Consider the following 19,589-nt stretch of genomic DNA (forward strand, 5'->3'; position numbering starts at 1 on the left):
CAGATGGCTGCGCAATGAATTTATAAAAAACAAAAAAAAACAAATCAAACAAAAACATAAAAGAATAAAGTAAGTGATTTTTGTGGATTTCCAGACTCATCACGTGACGGTGGTACGTCATTCTAAACAGAGAGCCAAGATGGCGGCTGACAGTGATGTGAGTTTATTTATCTCTGAATGCGCATCGTTATTATCTGCATCATGCCAATGTCATGTGTCATATGAATGCTCGCAGTTATTTGACAGGTGTCTGCGTTATTCGCTTCTTTAACTGTCACGGGTTTCTCTTTCAGCCCGAGTCTGAAGTTTTTGAAATCACTGATTTTACCACCGCATCGGAGTGGGAGAGGTACAGAAAAACACATATAAACATTAACATGTCCGCAGTAATCACACGTTTCTGCGGCTTCACATGCGGATTTATTAGTTAATGTGCACTAAAGTCATCTTGTGTTTGTGTGTTTAAGTGGAAACGAACCCTATTGCCGCCACATTAGATAAAACATCATGACTTGGTAAAACCATTGTAATATTGATTAAGTCGAAATTATGACATACTAAACAAGAATTATAAGATGGAAAGTCGAAATGATGATATACTAAGTCGTTATGAGATTTACAACTAATTAAAATAATTATGTAAATAGTTATTGTTGACCTGCAAGATCATTCAAATCTATTGTGGATTCATTTGACTTGTCACAATGTAGATTTTTCATGTCATAAACATGACTTAGTATGTTATAATTACAACTCTTGACATAAATATCACTCAGTATGTCATCATTTCAACTTTTTACGTAAATCTGACAACATAATTTCGATTTTACGTAATAAATAGAACTCAGTGTGACAATTTCAACTTTTCATGTTGTAAAAAATTATTTAGTATGTCATAATTTCTACGTTCCATGTCGTACATGATTGTGACACAAAAAGTATATTTTATGTCATAATTATGATTTACCTAAGCATGATTGTTTTTCTTATGTGGTGTCAATGGGCTTCCATACGTAGCAGCTTTGGTAACTGTGTCGTCATTTCATCCAGAATCACTGCAGATTTTCACAATTGATTTATTTGTGCCGCAAGAAACAAGCAACTGTATATTATGATTTGATTTTTAATGCAACACCAACATGAATTCAGACCACAGATGATGACACAAAGATCTGACGGTTTGCGGGTTTTTTCAGCAATATGAATATGAGCGCAGCCTGAATAATGAGCACGTATTGATGAGATTAAGCTCAAGTGTGTGTGTGTGTTTAGTGACAGATGATGGTAAACTCATCGTTAAAGCACCTGTTCACTTCAAAACCGAACCCTTCATTAAATTACGATCGATTCATTGACATGAAATGAAATCAACAGGAAGCTTTTTGTCCATTTGTCCATTATAACTTTTTTATTTTGTAATTGTTGCTTAAATGTTGTTTGCATTGTTGCTTGCATGTTGGTTCATTCATGGTCACTATTGATTGGTATTTATATGACGGCACAGTAACTGTTATGCATAACACATGGAAACATTTGAGCTATTCAACTGTGCATTTATTCAGCATTCATTGTATTATGCAAATGTAAATTTTCTCCATTTTACACTGAGGTTTTGTACTCGTGCATCTCTGTAGATTCATATCCAGGGTTGAGGAGGTGCTCAATGACTGGAAGCTGATTGGTTGTCGTTTTGGGAAACCACCGGAGAAGGTCATTACCCATGATTACCATCACACGACTGATATATGAAACGATATATGCAGAAGTTAACAGTGTTGATGCTAACAGGGCGAATACACCAGCTGCACCTGGGAAGAGACGTGTCAAGAGATTAACTTCGCGGATTTCAAGTTCTCCATTACACATCACTGTCTGAAACAGGAGTCAGCAGAGAGTGAAGGCAGGGATGAACCCGAGGAAGGTACGCTTGGCCTTTGATCTCGTCAGCTGACCTTTGACCTCTTCTGCGTGTGTTGAACGGTGTCTTCTGCTTTCAGATGCTTATCCGCTGGCCATGCAGGATCTGCTCTGCATGAACAATGACTTTCCTCCTCGAGCTCACTGTCTGGTCAGATGGTAAGAAGACCTAAAGGGATAGTTCACACACAAATTGTCATTTTGTCATCACTTTTCACTCCTGAAAGTCCGCACCAAGGTCCGAACCAAAGTTCAGGATCTGATACATTTGGTTAGTTTTAGTTTGGTTTCACACTGCAATTATGTGAGCGCACTAAAGAACTTTATATGACATGACATACTTGCGTCCTGTCGTCATTAGGGGTGGCCTCAAAATTATATCACGATATTTCAAGAATATTTGTGATAACGATACTTATGACGATATAGAAAAAAATACATGGAACAAAGTTTTATTGGTGATTGCAGCTGGTAGGCAGCAGCATTTATTAGTGCAAACAAAATGAAGGTCATCGTCCATCCTTTTCCAATAAGCTACTGTCATTGATGAGAGAATATTTAATTCAAAGTTTAAATCTATTGCCATTAGGTGGCAGCAGCAGCTTTATAGTCACACACAGCACAAGTCAAATGAAAGCAAAGTAGCCTTTGTAACAAGTTATTAGTGTTTTCACTGGCAATCTAAAGTAAAACTATAACAACATTTAAGTCATTTATGCCATGGTCTTTCTGAATATTCGATTCTGATTGGCTGGAAGGTGTGTAAAAAAACTGTTTAATGCACAGATAGTTCCAAGTCAGATGAATCATCGCTCTGTATACATTTTTTCATTATTGAAAAACACACACACACACACACTTACACACACACACACACACAAACACACACACACACACACACACACATACACGTCCCTCCCATACAGAGAGCAAAGATCGCGCTGTACATTCAGGAGAACAGAAACTTGTTATCAATGCCGCCCCACGACTTTAAACAATCAAATAGCTAAGCTACTGGATCACTACATTATATTTCTCACCAACAATAGGGTTACATTTCTATTTAAAGTAAAAAACGCATATCGTCATTGTTAAGAGAGGCGCTGAATAGACGCAGGCATGAATCTCTCTCTCTCTCTCTCTCTCTCTCTCTCTCTCTCTCTCTCTCTCTCTCTCTCTCTCTTGCTCTCTCTATAACTAATTCAAATAAATATTTGGATTAGGAGGCAAAGGAGGCAAAATGCTCGATCTAAGGAGCCGTAACTGATGAAAATAACTGTCAATGTTACCCTTCTGGTCAAATATTGCACTGCAAACATCAATAACCGCTTTAAGTTGTCATTGCTATATCAGTTCTCAACAGGGCTGACTTCTTGTAACCAAGTAGCTCCTTTTTAGGTACTAAATCGTCATCGGAGGCTGACATGCTGCTGTTACAGGTGTTGTTGTGCGCGCTAGGGAAAGTAAATGCACCATACGTAATCGTGTGATGATATGATGATGATATGACACTTTTTTATCATGTAAACATTTATACTGGTATTATATATTATGGATGGCATGATATGGCACACCCCTAGTCATCAATGTGGGCTGCATCTTGACATTGATTGGTTTAATAGGCAGAGTTTAGGTTTATTTTTGAGACGTGTTCAAGAGCAATGCAAGTGATCGCTCCGGCGCCTCCATGTAGCGATTGTTGTCTGATAATAGCCTATTTCAAATACAATTTATACAAAACAAAAAAAATCTACAAAACAAAACTTAATGAAGTGGTCAAAATCATTTCTGACCTCCTGTCTTCTGACATAATGCACCTCTTGTCACTTTTCATAATCAATATAGCCTAGATGAAATTTAGAAAAAGCACTATAATATTTAAACATAACAGTAAATGGTCTTAAAGTCCGAACCATACAGATAATGGTTTCACACTAGAAATGTTTGGTCCGGACCGAGACTACCTCATTTCGTCTGACCATCTGTCCGGATTGTGGTCCGGGGGAGGTTTCCTACCTGTAATTTTCATTCGGACCAAACCGAAAAGTCTGAAAATCCGGACCAAACAAGGTAGATGGGAAAAGACCCTTACTCTCCCTCAACCTGAATAAGTTTATTTGATCTAGTGAACACAAAATAATATATTTTAAAGAATGTTGGTAATCAAACAGTTGATGGATGATGGTATACTTCCATAGTAGGAAAAAAATACTATGGAAGTCAATGTGGTCCATCAACTGTTTGATATTTTGTGTTCAGCAAAGGAAACACATGTTTGTATCTGAGTGTGTGTCTGAATCCTTTCGTCTGATCCTGACGCATGTCACTGTTGTGTTGTAGGTTTGGTATGCGTGAGTTCGTGGTGATTTCTCCTGGAACAAACTGTGAAGCCATCGTCAGTGAGTCCAAGTGTAACCTGCTGCTGAGCTCTGTGTCCATCGCTCTGGCAAACACAGGCTGGTGAGTGAGCTTGAGTCCCAGCATGCTCCTGTATCTCTGATGAACACGTGCTTACTTCCACACCTGTCTGTATTGGCACATTTTGGAAAACATCCATCTCTTTGTCATTGTGAAATATGTTTTATAGGGCACATAACACACAGTTTCTGCCAGTCTCGTGTTAATCTTGAGCATCTTTAGAGTAGTACTGCATCCATCATATCTCCCAAGAGTCTTTAGTTTATCATATTTATAAAAAACACGATACGCTGTACCGATTCTCTCTGAAAACAGCCGAGCTCGTGGAGGCGTGCAATGGGCGGAGCTAAAGAGTCACAAGCACACACAACCTATGACACACACACACACAATACATCATGCCATTATCCCTGGATAACTTTCTATTCAATCTTCTTTGGTGTTGTTCAAATTAAATGGACGTATGTGTCGATTGCCAACAAAACACACACACTGATGCAGTTTCACTCACCACCTCCGGTTTCCACTCATGACCAGGAACAAACACACACACTTGAAGGAGTGTACACTGCAAAAAATGCTTTTCTTACTTAGTATTTTTGTCTTGTTTTTAGTCAAAATATCTAAAAAGTCTTACATTAAGAAACGTTTACTAGACAAGTCAAAATTATTGTCTTGTTTTTGGAATTAAGATTCTTTTGTTTACACCATTGTAAGATTATTTATCTTATTTTAAGCAAAAACTCTCTTCGTTTTGAGTTATTTTTCCCCAAAACAAGACAATTACTTTTGCTTGTCTAGTAAATACTTCTTGTTTTAAGAATTTTTAGATGTTGGACTAGAAACCAGACAAAAAAACTAAATAAAAAAAGTGTGTTTGGCACAGAAATACTCGTCATACGTCCTGTTTCTTTCTTTTTTTTGTCCATATTTATCATGAGAATCAACTCTTTAAGAGTGGAAATAAGTCAGACTGCATAAAATAACATTAGACCCCCCCCAACATATTAAAGGATCAGTTCACTTACATTTCCTGATAATTTACTCACCCCGATCTCATCCAACATGTTTATGTCTTTCTTTCTTCAGTCAAAAATAAATTAAGGGGAAAACATTCCAGGATTTTTCTCCATATAATGGACTTTATGGCCTTTTTAAGGCTTTGTGGATGTTCTGCATATTGCATTGTGTGATGTGTTGTAATGTGCGTAATATATTCACTGTAATTGTTCATATCATGACATGAGTTATGGGTGCTGAGAGATGCTTTGACGCTGTGTGATTAATTAAAAACAAGCATTTTCTTTATAAATGCAATTCCATCATTGCTGCAGTAAACAGCACTGCTGCTGTTCTGACATCAGGTGGCGCTGTTGAGCTGTTTTAGTGTCTGTGTTCACCAACTAGATCAACAGCAGAGCACAAGAACTAGTGCCAAAGTCCACCTGTGTTTAATCAGTTTATCCCTTACAACTCATCTTTAATAATGTTATATTTAAATGTTTTCTTTCCTGTGTAAATCTACATGTTTCTCCATGCCTTAAAATAACTTGAATGCTACACTGCAAAAAAATGCTTTTCTTACTTAGTATTTTTGTCTTGTTACTAGTCAAAATATATAAAAATTCTTACATTAAGAAACATTTACTAGACAAGTAAAAATTATTGTCTTGTTTTTGGGAAGAAATAACTTAAAACTAAGAGAGTTTTTGCTTAAAATAAGCTAAATAATCTGCCAATGGGGTAAGAAAAATAATCTTAATTCAAACAGAGCTGGGGTAAGCAAACATTATTTTGCTTTACCCCATTGGCTGATTATTTGGCTTATTTTATTATTTAGATATTTTTCCCGAAAAACAAGACCATTTCTTTTTCTTGTGTTGTAAATACTTCTTGTTTTAAGAATGTCTAGATGTTTGGACTAGAAACAAGACAAAAATACAAAGTAAGAAAAGTATTTTTTGCAGTATATACATTACTATATGTACCAGATTGTTCCTGTCCCTTATAAAAGGTGTTCTTGTGCTTATTGTGTTAAAATGCCCAAAGAGCATGATAGGAAAAAACCCTGCATGTGATATATTTACACGTCTCCTCTTTTTTGTTTTGTAGCCACGTGCCGCTGTTTGTACAGATCCAGCAGAAATGGAGGAGGATGTTCGCGGGCGAGTGTCAGGGGCCCGGCGTCCGCTCCGACTTTGAGATTGTGCATCTGCGCAAAGTGCCCAGCCAATACAACCACCTGTCCGGCCTGCTCGACATCTTCAAGAACAAGATTGTGAGTTCGGATGATAAGCGATTGCTCTCACGTGTTCAGGGCATGTTTACACCTGTAAAAAAATATGGACGTAGTGTCCGTGACGTCACGGATTCCGGTAAGCCATTCTGAAGCTTAAAGTAGAGACGAGCTGTCATCGTGAGCGTGTCATCGCGAGTCACTCCCGGATAACAGAAAATGGGCATAGAGGGGGGATGTGGGCGGAGCTTAGGTGACCCAATTACTATAGACGGCGGATTAATGGCTATCCACCTGTCACTCAAAGTGGCCACGCCCTTAATTATGCAGAACTTTAAGGCTTTATATAATGTAAACGAATAAGTTATAAAAAAATTCACCCACCTCACATTTGTCATGAAGGTCAAAATTAGCCCTATAAGCCAAAACCACAATTTGTTCCAGGCTGTAAACATGTTTTTTTCTGCTGTAAAGTTGAGAATTTTAACATGGAGCTCAATAAGATTTTGCTCCTTCTGGAGCCGCTCTAGTGCCCAGTTTAGGAATTGCAGTTTACATTACTTCCGTATTGGCTTCAAGAGAGATCGCGGGAGGTTGCCGCTTGGTTTACACACAGAGAACATGCTGATCAGATGTGATTTCTGTGCACGTTATACTGTGAAAACACATGCTGTATGAAGTAGGTTGATGATTTATGTGGTGAGGTTTGATGCTGTTGCTCATCCAGCATTGCATTTACAGATAATATCCGAAAACGCATAATAAAGGCACTTTAAAGTGTACTGAAGTTCCGGACTCATTTTACATTAGTCGGCCTTAACTACTATGTAGTAACATTGTAATTAATCATTTGATACAATGCACTTATTGTGTACATACATGTTGTTTTTACATCATATTTACATTTTTAAAAATACTTGCATGTAATTATGTCTGTAATTAATTTCTGTGGTTACATTTGTAATTACACTTTTGACACTTCCCTTACCCATAACCCTACCCTTAAACTGACCCGTCCCATCACACCTGTCCCTAACTCTACCCCCCTCCCACCTCAATATCAGCAAAAGTGTTTTGCAATACAATATGAACACAATGTACTTATTTTTTAATGAAAGTACATAGTAGTTAAGGCCACCTAATATAAATTGGGGCGAAGTTTCCTTTGTATTAGGACTTCTTATTAGTGTTTTTACGAGTTGAATGCATTGCAAACAACTTTATTCATTGTCCTTTTTTAAACACTTTTCTAGTCAAAACTCAAATGCATTGGCAGCTTTATTTAATGTTAAATGAATTAGCTGGATTTACTTGTCATTAAAAGATGCATTTGTGACCCTGGACCACAAAACTAGTCATAAGGTTACATTTTTTGAAATTGAGATTTATACCTCATCTGAAAGCTGAATAAATAAGTTTTCCATTGATTTTTGGTTTGTTAGGATAGGCCAATATTTGTCCGAGACACAACTATTTAAAAATCTGAAATCTAAGGGTGCAAAAAAATCGAAATAAAAAGAAAATCTCCTTTAAAGTTGTCCAAATGAAGTCCTTAGCAATGCATATTACTACTAATAATACATTTTTTATATATTTACAGTAGGAAATGTACAAAATATCTTCATGGAACATGATCTTAATATATCCTAACGATTTTTGACGTAAAAGAAAAATGTATAATGTTGACCCATACGATGTATTGTTGGCTATTGCCACAGATATACCCGTGAGACGCCGGACTGGTGTCGAGCTCCAGCGTTTCTACTGTAATATCACACTGAAATACTGGATATTCTGAATCTAAAATGCAAGTGCTGTCCTTTCAATGTCATTACAAGCTCTACAGAAGAGGAAACTAATTTTGTGCTGTAATGTAATGTGGATCATGTAACATAAACCGCAGGGAATTCTGAACATGAGTGTTATTTTTGTTTTGTAAAGAAATGTTATAATTTTGCCTGTTGTTAGTGTTTTAGGTCATTGTTTTATAAGCGACTAGGGCCCTATTTTACTGATCTTGAGCTCACGACGCAGGAACTCCTAGTGTGTGTCCGAATCCACTTTTGCTAGTTTAACTAATATACCCGTGAGAGGCACGAGTGGTGAAGTGATCCAGGGTCACAATTTTTCAGTTGAAATGTAATAATTGTACTTTTTTGTAATGTTTACTGTATGTCTCCTTCATTCTCTTGGCGATTTGTGTCCACAGGGCTGTCCACTGATGCCGCTGCCGCCCATCAACATCGCCATTCGATTCACGTACGTCCTTCAGGACTGGCAGCAGTGCTCGTGGCCTCAGCAGCCGCCAGGTGTGTGTCTGATCTGAGATCAGTGTGTGTCAGTGTGTTGCTCTCATGGGAAGCCATGTGAAGGAGGGGTTGATGACTTCACGGACGTACCGTCTGCACTGAACACTCATGTTTTCTGTTATTATTCATTAAAAGGCTTTCAGCACTGCAAAAAATGCATTTCTTATTTAGTATTTGTGTCTTGTTTCTAGTCTAAATAGACCCTTTTACAGCCCACGTGATCAAAGAGTTGCGCGCGCATTTTGCCAACGGAAGTGGTGTTGTTCCCTAGTGGTTCTAACGTGTGAGCAACTCCGAAAGTTTATCAAAACGGTTTCCCAGCATCAAAATGTATTCCCAGCATCTGGCTGTTGCGTTTTTGGTTGCACTAATCGCTATTCCACCAATGGGCTTAAGTTTTATAGAATTCTGACAGGATCACGGCCGTTTCAGAAGAACCGGCGGTACGCAGGCGATTAAATGCATTGATTGGAACGAGGACATAAAAATGCTCGCTTAAAAATAATAATTTGTAAAACATTTACTGCACTTGAAACTTAATTATTTATAATAAACCTCCGAACATTGGCTGCCACTGGTGTGTATAATGTACCCCCCACCCCCAGATTATCATATCAATAATCACAGTATTTATCAATTTCATTTGTAATGATTTTATTAATAGTTTAATTGCAAAATAACCATCTGAGAAATGTATGCAAGCAACATAGTTGCTATTAAAGTACTATAGCATTACAAAATTAAACTTTAAACAGAAGTGTCGACACGAATCAATAACATAAAATGTAAGGAAAAGGATAAATGTATGTCTGTGTGAAGGATAAGAATAAATATAGAACATTGTATTGGACATTCTGTACATGCCCACAGACGACGTATTCATAAGCATCCAGTGATTTATATGCTTGTCTCGGGTGTACACGCTCGGTTTCTCGACTAAATACGTATATATCCGACCACTAAGTTATATCTGGCCATCTGTTAACGTCTTCTATCCACTCCACTATAGTACACGGATCTGGTAGCCGAATACCATTTGATAAAGTCAACTTTTTAAAATAACTTTCTCGGTTTGTGTTGCTTAATCCGCTCACGTAGCTTGACATGCTGCTGATTCTCGCCACAGATTGTTGCCAAAATGCGCGCGCATACGTTGCTACGTCATCATTGTATACAAACAGTAAAAGGGTCTATATCTACAAATTCTTACATTAAGAAACATTTACTAGACAAGCAAAAATGATTGTCTTGTTTTCCCGAAACAAGACAATTTAGTTTTGCTTGTCTAGTAAATACTTCTTGTTTTAAGAATTTCTAGATGTTTGTACTAGAAACAAGACACAAATACTAAATAAGAAATGCATTTTTTTTTCAAGTAAGAGCAGCTGAGAGGTCATTGAGACGGAAGTTAGCGATCAGGTTAGCTCTAATCAGAACTATTAAGTCAACTCAAGTCAGGTCAGCTTCATTTCTATAGTGCTTTATACAGTCGAAATGGATTTAAAGCAGTTTCACAGTAATAAACAGGAAAATAACACAATCAATGATGCAAACTTCATCAAATAAGAGAAAAATGTTGACATAAAGCAGCTCTACAGAAGACAATATTGTCATTATTCAGCTATTTTAAGGAAAAAGCTATTTTATTTTTGCAGTTTCTCACAACATTATTACACTGCAAAAAAATGCTCTTCTTACTTAGTAATTTTGTCTTGTTCCTAGTCTAAATATCTAAACAATTCTTAAATTAAGATGCATTTACTAGATAATTAAAATGACAAAAGATATTTTTTCTTGTTAAAAAATACTAAATAAGAAGAGCATTTTTTCAGTGTATTGACGTTTTGCAATTCGGTACATTGCAAAAAGTTCTTCCTCAGTATTTTTGGCTTCTTTTCAGGTACAAATATCTAAACATTCTTTAAGGTGTGCTTGATTATGATTTTATTTTATTTTTTTACTTTAGTGAGTGTGTGATGTTGCTGTTTGTAGAACAATTATATATAATACAATAGTGGAATGAACATCAACATTTAAAGTTTAACTTTAAAATGCATGTTTTTATGTATCCTTCTTACATTTGTAATACTTTGGTCAGTTGATAAGATTAATAAATGTAGTTTTATATTATATATTTGAATGAATTAAAAGAGCCATTTCATGTCTATCCTTGAATCGCTTAAAGGTCCCGTTCTTCGCGTGTTTTCGAAGCTTTGATTATGTTTACAGTGTGCAATATAACATGAGTTCTTGTTTCGCGTGTAAAACAGTATTTTTCACACAATTGACTTATCTGTACAGCGCTCTTTCCTCTGTCCTAAAAACGGCCTGATGATTTCCTTGTTCTATGAAGTCCCTCCTTCAGAAACACGTAACGAGTTCTGATTGGGCCAGCGCTTCCCGTGTTGTGATTGGACAGCAGCCTAGCGCATTTTACCCGGAATGGTCCTGCCTCTTACCATAACGGGGCGATGCAAGCGCTGAATGCGCGCTCTTCTCCACGTGGGAGAGCAACGAGACCACACCCCCTATTTTGCGTGTTCTTGTGGGCGGAGCTTTAGTCAACAAACGGTTCTAGTGACGTCATCACAGCAGGAAGTGCAGCGGTGTCCAAACCGGCCGTTCGCTGGAGGCTTTGAAAGGGAACTTCTGTTAAATAAAATATCTCGCTTGGCATTGAACTTTGAGCTTTATAATTTTACAGGTATTATTTATGCTCCAACAGCAACATTAGAAACTAACTAAAGTTTGAAAGATGGAATCGTGAAGAACGGGACCTTTAACTCGAGGTTGATTTAGGATGTAGAAAGTAATTAGTAATTAAATACTTTTTGGAGAAAATTTCGAGTAATTTGTACAGTAATCTAATTACACTATTGAAGAGGTAATAAGTAACTAGTAATTAATTACATTTTTAGAGAAACTTACCCAACTAATATTATATATTATAACTTGTAGGGCTGTGCAATATATCGAAATTATCGAAATATCGCAAATGTACATATGGAAACGGCACCCAATATCTGAATGATTTTAATAGGCTACTTCAACATTGTGAAAAGTGGCCGTTTTAGGTCGATGCATGGAGCAGAGAATAGACTGAGCACACGACTGTTACTTGGGGAAGATGGGGGGGACTTGCCTAACGTTAAAAAAACTTTATTAAACGCAATAATTTGCGAAAAACAATAACTTGCAGTCTTGCGCTGTCTCACACACACACACACACACACACACACACACACACACACACACACACACACACACACACACACACACACACACACATGTTGGTCTATGTGGTTTACAGGGACTCTCCATAGGCGTAATGGATTTTATACAGTACAAACCGTATTTTCGATCCCCTTACACTGCCCCTGCCCCTAAACCTACCCATCACACACACACACACACACACACACACACACACACACACACACACACACACACACACATTGGTCTATGTGGTTTACAGGGACTCTCCATAGGCGTAATGGTTTTTATACTGTACAAACCGTATTTTCGATCCCCTTACACTGCCCCTGTCCCTAAACCTACCCATCACACACACACACACACACACACACACACACACACACACACACACACACACACACACACACACACACACACACACACACACACACACTGCCCCTAAACCTACCCATCACAGGAAACATTCTGCATTTTTACTTTCTCAAAAAACATCATTTAGTATGTTTTTAAGGCCATTTGAATTATGAGGACATTTGATATGTCCTCATAAACCACATTTATAGTGTAATACCAGTGTAATACCCATGTAGTTATACAAATTTGTGTCCTCATAAACCACATAAACAGGCTCACGCGCACACACACACACACACACACAAACCGAAACGTGAATGATTTGTGACATAAATGTTTGCAAAAAAACCACTGGTCACTTTCAGAAGTTGTAGCGATGCTTTCTTTTCCCAGAAAGAATGTGAAACAAATAGTTTCATTTTCAGGTTTTTACATTTTTTTAATATAATTTAAATAGATTTTTACACAGTAAAAGCAATATCGCATTATTTAGGAAGATATTGCATATCGCATTTTCCTTCAATATCACACAGCCCTAACTTGGTTTTTTGAAAAATTTATAAAATGAAGTGAGTTTTTACTTTTAAGTTTTTTTGAACAATGATCATCCAGTGTGGTCAGTAAAAGAATCTTGTTTTTCCTTTAAATAAAGTAGATTTTTCTGACAACACTGGCTGATATTTGTTCTCGTTTTAATAATAATCTCACTTCATTTTGATCAGTTTTTCAGAAAGCAAGACTTAAGGCCCGGTCACACCAAGAATGATATCTTGGTTTTAAAAATGTTTGATATTTGTACTGGAAAACAAGACAGAAATCCTAAGGGAAAAACATCATATTTTGCCGTGTATGCGCTGATGTGGAAGTTTTTATTTGATACTCTGGAGAAGCTTTTGCTGTTGCCATGGCGTCGCATGCGCGTCGAGCCGAACATCTCTGTCAATATTACATTTACTCAGTGGATTCGCTGTGCTATGAGTGTTTACCTCTGTATTAAGCAGTGCGGAAGGTGCTTACACAGTCAGATGATAATATTCAACGTATATCCTGAGTTGATTAATTTCACTGCTCTATATTACTTTGATCATAAGCTAAAATGAAAGTCAAAGTTAATATAAAATGAAAAGGTGTATGTGTTGTTTTTAGACTTTGATGCGCTTCTCACCGGAGAGGTGGGCGGCGTGGAGTTTGGCAAACTTCCTTTTGGCGCGTGTGAAGATCCCATCAGGTACGTTTGTGCTCAAAGGTCACGGCGATAGATAATGTTCAGAGCTGCTTTTCTTTTTACACCAAACTGCATTAAAGGGAAATCTGAAGAAATAGATCATAATCCGTATTAATGCAGCAGTGCCATCGACAGAAAGGCAAAGGTTAAGATTGTTTTCATGGCAATTAAGCACATATTCTCACTACTGTAAGGCAAAGAACTAAACATATTTAATTTGGAAACATTGCTGTTTCTGAAAGAAGTCTCTCTGCTCACCAAGGCTGCATTTATTTGATCAAAAATACAGATTTGTTTTTTTAATATTGTGTAATATTATTAAAGTTTAAAATAATGGTTTTCTATTTTAATACACTTTAAAATTTAATTTATTCCTGTGAATTTATCATCATTACTCCAGTCTTCAATGTCCCATGATCCTTCACAAATCATTCTCATATGAGGATTTATTTATCAGTGCTGGAAACTGCATTTTTGCTGCATTAAGATTTTTTCATAACCTTTGAGACTTTTTTCAGGATTCATTGATGAATAAAAAGTAAAAAAAAAAAATGTTTGACATACTCAAACATTCTTCATACGGTGACTTCCAGTCAAATTTGGGAATAAAATGATTCAGACACTTTGACATTTTTTCTTTAATTGCTAATGTGACCTTTGACACCACAGACTGAACAAAATAAAGCTTTGCTTTGTCATTGGTTGACCTAAACTGGTATTATCTAATTGTGTAGTTAAATTTAACAGCTGATTGGTTATTATAATCATTACACACCTTTCTATCAAAGTTATCTGCCATTATCAAGATTAATTTTTTCTGACACAGTTTAACTCTTGAGTTCTTGTCCTATTTTATTACCTTTTTCTAAGCTATGGCGAATAAACTGTGAGGAAATGTTGGAGGTGTCTGAATAAACTGTTTTGGTTTGACTGTACTACTGTTCAAACGTTTGGGTCAGCCATTTTTTTCTTTCTTTTTTGAAAGAAATTACCGTAATACTTTTATTCAGCAAGGATGTGTTAAATGGATAAAAGGTGATAGTAAAAATTTATATTGTGAGAAAAAAAATCTATTTAAATAAATGCTGTTTTTTTTTTTATTCATCCGTGAATCCTGAAAAAAGGTATCACAGGTTATGAAAAAACATTAAGCTTCAAAATATAATAAATCATCATATTAGAAGGATTTCTGAAGTATCATGTGACACTGAAGCTGTTTTTTCGTTAATGAAAATATGTCAAAAAAACATCGTTGACAACCTTTTTTCCATGAGACTGGAAAATGTAAAAACGAAAACTGGACTAAAATGCTCAGGCGTTTAGTCGACTTAAACTTAGCTAAACAAAAAAAGGACAAGGTTAAATATGATAAGAACTATAAAGCACATTTGACACAGGACTGAGACTGAGATTAAATAAAACAATAGCTGAAGAAATTAGCACTACACTGAAGACTGGAGTATAATGATAAATTCAGCTTTGATCACAGGAATAAATCACACTTTAATATTTATTCACATAGAGAACATTGTAATCATATTTCACAATAGTACTGGTTTCTGTATTGATCAAATAAATGCAGCCTTGATGAGCATAAGAGACTTCTTTCAGAAACATTAAAAATGCTGTTTTCAAACTAGACCTTTCAGAAATCCTTCTAATATGATGATTTGCTGTTTTAGAAACATTTATGATTATGTTGTTAAAGCATTTGCTGATTTCATCAGCACGTCTTGCTGATTTGGAAACTATGATACACTACCACTCATATATGATGTTTAAATTCAGATTATTTAATCTTTTATTGATCAAATATGCATTAAAATTGATCAAAAGTGACAGCAAAGACATTTATAATGTGACAAAAAGCTTTCTATTTCATCAACGAATGTTTTTAACATCTAATCCTCATATGAGAATGATTAGTGAAGGATCATGTGACACTGAAGACTGGAGTAATGATGATAAATTCAGCTTTGATCACAGGAATAAATGACACTACTATATATTTACAAAGAAAACAGATTTCAAATTGATAATATTTCACATTTTTTATGTTTTTTGTATCTTTGATTAAATAAATGCAGCCTTGGTGAGCAGAATATACTTCTTACTGACCCTAACCTTTTAGTTAATCTAAAAATAATAATTTAGTTTGCTAATATTTTTTTGATTTTTCAATTCTCAATCAGCATAAAAATCATAAAATATAATTCAGTACACCAAATAATATCATGACATATTTTGCTATTGAACTCTACAAATATACTTTGACTGATTGATTTGTTTTTGCATTTGTAAAGGTTCATTTGAAGGCGTTTAAATGCTTTGATTTTAGGGTGAAGTCATTTCTCTCCATGCAGGGTTTTGTCCAGTAGGTGGCACTGACCCCAAACTCCTCATGAACGGTCAATGACAATTACATCACTTCCATTCCAGAGATGTAGATGCATGTGGCACACATGGTATCAAAAAGCTATAATAACTCCTCCTGACCCAAATTTAGTGGCAAGAGACCCCATGAAAGCTGTATGAGGAGTTTGAAGTTTCTGCCAGAAATCAGAAGGTTAGAGAAGGATAGTGAGGCTGAAACGAGAGTAAATCAATGCCTCCGGGTCTTTCAGGTCAGATGCTACACTGCAAAAAATGCCTTTCTAACTTAGTATTTTTGTCTTGTTTCTAGTCCAAACATCTAAAAATTCTTAAAACAAGAAGCATTTACTAGACAAGTAAAAATAAATGTCTTGTTTTGGGAAGAAATAACTCAAAATTAAGAGAGTTTTTGCTTTAAATAAGCGAAATAATCTTGTTTTCTGTTTGAAAGAAGATTATTTTTCTTACCCCATTGGCAGATTATTGTGCTTATTTTAAGCAAAAACTCTCTTAATTTTGAGTTATTTCTTCCCAAAACAAGACAATTACTTTTGTTTGTCTAGTAAATGCTTCTTGTTTTAAGAATTTTTTGATGTTTGGACTAGAAACAAGACAAAAATACTAAGTAAGAAAAGCATTTTTTTCTTTTGAAATGTTCTGATTGGTCACACTTTTTCAGCGAGCTGCATCTTGCAACGACGTGGCCGAACCTGACGGAGGGAATCGTTGTGGACAATGATGTTTATTCGTGAGTATTTTCCAAGTTTCCACCGAACACACACACACACACACACACACACACACACACACAGTGCTTGCACCGTGGATGATGAAAATAGAACAGCGATGTAATCGTTTTTTATAGCAGTGAGTAATTCATGAATATGCATGATGCGCGAAAACAACTCCAGCTGATGTCAGTGCCAGATCTATGTTTCATCACCTCGTAAAGAACCTGTTACCCATAATAATTTTTCACAGCTCAAGAGAAGAAGAAGAGGTGGGGGAAGCGAGCACCGCCTTAAAAACACCGAAGCCAAAATTGATTCGCGCCGCATTATTTTACGCCTTTTAGTTTAGTGATGAAGTGCTGCTCGGTGAGCTGTAGCATCACATTAACACGTTGTGTTGTTTTCTCAAGTCTCATTCGGTGTGTGGGCATGTGCTGATGAACTCTTACTTCTGAAGTACAGAAAGAGTTTTTTTAAATGATTTCAAGCAAACATTCACACAATGAAGTGTGCTCGAGCCAACCGCGAGCGCTCTTATTTCACACGCTCTCACAAGCACACGCGATTGATCGTGAAAACGCCATAATTGCGTGAGTTTTTATTTAGTCATTGCTTACGATGGCATCAGCACTCAACGCTTGGGAAGGACGTGCACTGCACAAAAATGATGCTCTTCCTCAGTTTTTAGGTTGTGTTCCATCCAGTATAAATATCTAAACATTCTTAAATCAAGATACAAAATGACTTAAGATATTAAATCTTGTTTTTAGAAACAAATCATCAAAACTAAATGTCATAATATCTGCAAATGTGGTCAGAAAAATTTATTTATTAAAAGGGAAAACAAGATTATTTTTCTGACCCCATTGGCAGATTTTTTTCCTTGTTTTAAGCAAAAACTATTTAGATCAGAAAACAAGACTAAATATCTTCAGTCGCTTTGCTCCTTAAGTAAATGTATGTTGATTTAAGAATGTTTAGATATTTGTGGTAGAAAACTAGGCACATGTATTAAGTAAGAACATAATTCTTCACATAAGACAAATTATTTTCTTCCTCAGTATTTTTGTCTTGCTTTCCATTATAATTATCTAAACATAAGTGAGTTTATGCTTAAAACAAGACAAAATATCTACCAATGGAGTCATAAACATATTTTCTGTTTGAAATAAGTTTATTTTTCTGACCCCATTGGCAGATATGTGTTCTTGTTTTTAGCAAAAAATCGCTAAATTTTGACATTTTGCTTCTCAAGTATCTAATTTTCCAGTATAAATATCTAAACATTATTAAATCAAGATACTTTTACTGGAGGAGCAAAATGACTGAAGATCTTTAGTCTTGTTTTCTGACAAATGTGTCAAAATGAAGTGTTTTAAACTCGTAAAAATATCTTCCAATGGGGTCAGAAAAAATAACTTAATTAAGAGGGAAAACAAGATTATTTTTCTGACCACAACGGCAGATTTTTAAAAATTGTTTTATGCAAAAACTCAAGTTTGATCAGAAAACAAGACTAAATATCTTCAGTCATTTTGCTTCTCCAGTAAAAGTATTTTGATTTAAGAATGCTTGGATATTTTACTGTAAAGAAGACAAATATAATAAGTGAAAAGATAACTTTTTGCAGTTAGATTGCAAAAAAAAAATGTATTCCTCATTTTTGTCTTGTTTTCCAATACAGATATCCAAACATAAGTGACTTTATGCTTAAAACAAGAACAAATATCTACCAATGGAGTCAGGAAAATAGTCATGCTTTACGTTTGAATCAAGTTCATTTTTCTGACCCCATTGGCAGATAACAAGATTTAGGGCCAGATTTACTAACAGCGCTTTTTTAGGATTGAGCTCACGGTAATTTGCTGTTTAGTAATTTATCCTGTCAAGAAAATGCATCTTTATTAAGAATGTTTCTTGATTAGTTTTTACAGTACAAATATCTAATTATAGACAGTGTAGTGATCACATAGCCTGACAAGCCAGACCCACATCAAGATGTTTGGTCTGGAAACTCTCCATTGACGGCTCAATCCGAGGGGCGGATAAACGGTTGTCTTTCAAACTCCCTCTGCACGCGATAGGATAGCGCTACACCAACCAGAGCAACGAAGGTGAAGCGGAGCTCGCTGACAGATTAAACATTCGCCGTATCCGGTCGGCTAAACTCTGAACACATCTTCCCTTCTTAAGAATGACTTCAGTGCCGTTCTTTGTTCTTTTCTCAGAGAAAAGCTTAACTCCAAGTCTTCCAGAGTCGCGGTCAAAGCTGATTCGAAAGACCGCCGTTCGCCAGTTTCTGTGTTTACTAGAAGCACGCAAACGCAACTCGGCCGTCGTCATTATGGCCCCGCCCTCCGACTCTATACACGATGTGATTGGCCCGACCAGAGTTTGGCGTTTACAGCTCAGAAGAGTATTAAGAGTTGCTAGACGACACTCGCGGGCAGATAAGATTTCCTGCCGCTAGGGTGCGTCCAGATTTCTAGGCTAGTGATCACATGCATTTAGACTAAAATGTCTAGATTGCAATGCAAAAGCTAAATTGTATAACTTGTTTGTTTTTTTCTCAAGGTATGAATCTGTGTGATGGAACTTTGTTTTTTTTCCCTGCTCTTGCAGCGATCTGGATCCACTTCAAGCACCTCACTGGTCTGTTCGAGTGCGGAAAGCTGACAACCCGCAGTGCTTACTGGGTAAGAGCGGCCGCTAACACACAAGGTGCGTTTACATGGAGCACTGTAATCGGTTTAAAAGTCCAATCCGAATGATAAGGCTCCATATAAACACCTCAATCGGAATAAAAATGC

The 19,589-nt window shown here is 36.3% G+C and overlaps 1 protein-coding gene across 3 annotated transcripts in view; it reads left to right on the forward strand.

Annotated features, from left to right (window-relative positions):
- Positions 1-98: 98 nt before the first annotated feature.
- The window catches only part of rab3gap1 (RAB3 GTPase activating protein subunit 1), a 68,623-nt gene continuing 49,132 nt past the window's right edge, over positions 99-19,589 (forward strand). For all 3 annotated transcript variants that reach the window (XM_067444646.1, XM_067444647.1, XM_067444648.1), the window contains exons 1-11: positions 99-157; positions 294-349; positions 1,635-1,710; positions 1,789-1,921; positions 1,998-2,076; positions 4,258-4,377; positions 6,448-6,613; positions 8,781-8,880; positions 13,597-13,678; positions 16,728-16,796; positions 19,402-19,475. In XM_067444646.1, coding sequence (XP_067300747.1) covers positions 140-157; positions 294-349; positions 1,635-1,710; positions 1,789-1,921; positions 1,998-2,076; positions 4,258-4,377; positions 6,448-6,613; positions 8,781-8,880; positions 13,597-13,678; positions 16,728-16,796; positions 19,402-19,475 — 973 coding nt within the window. In that variant the 5' untranslated portion in view covers positions 99-139. The remainder of the gene's footprint in view (positions 158-293; positions 350-1,634; positions 1,711-1,788; positions 1,922-1,997; positions 2,077-4,257; positions 4,378-6,447; positions 6,614-8,780; positions 8,881-13,596; positions 13,679-16,727; positions 16,797-19,401; positions 19,476-19,589) is intronic.

Source organism: Pseudorasbora parva, chromosome 5, assembly GCF_024679245.1.
Source record: "Pseudorasbora parva isolate DD20220531a chromosome 5, ASM2467924v1, whole genome shotgun sequence".
NCBI lineage: Eukaryota > Metazoa > Chordata > Actinopteri > Cypriniformes > Gobionidae > Pseudorasbora > Pseudorasbora parva.